The sequence below is a fragment of the Entamoeba dispar genome, genomic scaffold (assembly GCF_000209125.1).
Source record: "Entamoeba dispar SAW760 scf_1105229461627 genomic scaffold, whole genome shotgun sequence".
Taxonomy (NCBI): Eukaryota; Evosea; order Mastigamoebida; family Endamoebidae; genus Entamoeba; species Entamoeba dispar.
In genome coordinates, this window is record NW_001854787.1 from 12,371 (window position 1) to 13,798 (window position 1,428).

Here is a 1,428-nt window from a genome sequence, read left to right on the forward strand (position 1 = left end):
TTTTCACATCAATATTTCTTTTTAATCCTTCCTTTATGATTTCTGATAGAAGTAGTGATGAATTTAAGTCTTGCAGTGGTTTAATCATATACGGTATTAATCCACTTTTAACAACAAATTCATAATCAACTCCATCATTATTCCACAGTTTTGAAAATTCTTTAAAAGCAACTTGTCTTGTCATTGGTTCATTACTTAAAAATATTTGAACTATCTTTGGCAAACAAGGAATATGTGATTTTAATTGAAATATTCTTCCTTTGTTTGTTTGGTATGGATAATAACATGCAAAACACAACCGAATTTCTTTCTTAGTAATGTCTTCTACGGAATAAAGACATTCACTACAAAGAAAACGATGACAACAAGCACACTTTGTTCTTTTTTTTAATGACAAGAAATTACTTTTATCTTTACAACAGCGTGGACAAACAGAAAATTCATTTTGTTGTTGATTAGGTAATAAAGAAGTTACTAGCTCTAAATTCATTGTTAAAGTAGAAACAGAAAAGTTCTAAGTTTTTAAATGAACACCTTTTTAATTTTAAAAATTTTTCTTTCAACCACAACATAAAGATCTACTAAATAATATTTAACTATTTAAAATCAAAAGAAAAAAAAGGTAATAAACACATTTATTTATTATTACTGTTTAATATTAAATATTGGAGAATTGGAGACGTCCGGTGAAAACCTCGCGTACTATGGAACTCCTAACTTCTTGCCGCACTGTTAAATTATGTTCTATTTCATAATCTTCCACCACAAGACTTTATCGAAAACCGATATTACCTTGTTGTGCTGCAAATATTTAATTTTGAAAGTTTCAAACCCTTTTTATTTCACATTTTAATAAATATTACAATTAATAATAATTTTATTATACTTTTTTAATAAATAAATTATTTAATTATATTTCTTAATACATTAAATAAAAATCTTTTTTAAATTTATTCTAAACAAACATTATAAAATAAAAAACATTAAATAGTAAAAAAAAATTAATTGTTACCAAAGCATTCATTGCAATTATTGTTTCTTTGAAGGAGCGTTATTAGCTTTCTTTTGTCCCTTGGCAATTCCAGAAACAGCTTTAGCTACATTCTTAGCTTTTCTAAGATGAGCAACAGCATCAAATGCCTTCATTCCTTTTGTAAGGGTCTTAGTTTCAAGGGTACATGGGGCAGTTAATCTGATAACCTTGTTAGCATCAAGGACTTGTTTAGCTTCTTTTTGTTGGACTGGAAGTTTATTGAATTGTTTAGTCTTCTTTTGTTCTTTAGCAACTTGAGCAGCAAAAGCAACTTGGGCTTTCTTAAGTCCCTTAAGGCAAGCCTTAAGTTCTTTAGCTTTAGCAGCGTCTTTAGTTTGAGCATAAGCTTTCTTGGCAACAGCAACTTTAATCTTAAGTTCTTTAATGGTCTTGTT

At 28.0% G+C, this 1,428-nt stretch overlaps 2 protein-coding genes across 2 annotated transcripts in view, besides 3 other annotated features; both read right to left on the reverse strand.

Annotated features, from left to right (window-relative positions):
- The window catches only part of EDI_173940 (uncharacterized protein), a gene marked incomplete at both ends in the record, with an annotated part of 745 nt that extends 110 nt beyond the window's left edge, over positions 1 to 635 (reverse strand). The window contains 3 exons of the mRNA XM_001733382.1: positions 1 to 514; positions 571 to 596; positions 632 to 635. The exon at positions 1 to 514 is cut by the window's left edge and continues 110 nt beyond it. Coding sequence (XP_001733434.1) covers positions 1 to 514; positions 571 to 596; positions 632 to 635 — 544 coding nt within the window. The remainder of the gene's footprint in view (positions 515 to 570; positions 597 to 631) is intronic.
- Positions 536 to 556: a sequence feature (AT_rich).
- Positions 583 to 667: a sequence feature (AT_rich).
- Positions 668 to 846: 179 nt separating this feature from the next.
- Positions 847 to 1,007: a sequence feature (AT_rich).
- A 22-nt stretch (positions 1,008 to 1,029) lies between these two features.
- The window catches only part of EDI_174050 (uncharacterized protein), a gene marked incomplete at both ends in the record, with an annotated part of 528 nt that continues 129 nt past the window's right edge, over positions 1,030 to 1,428 (reverse strand). The window contains one exon of the mRNA XM_001733383.1: positions 1,030 to 1,428. This exon is cut by the window's right edge and continues 129 nt beyond it. Coding sequence (XP_001733435.1) covers positions 1,030 to 1,428 — 399 coding nt within the window.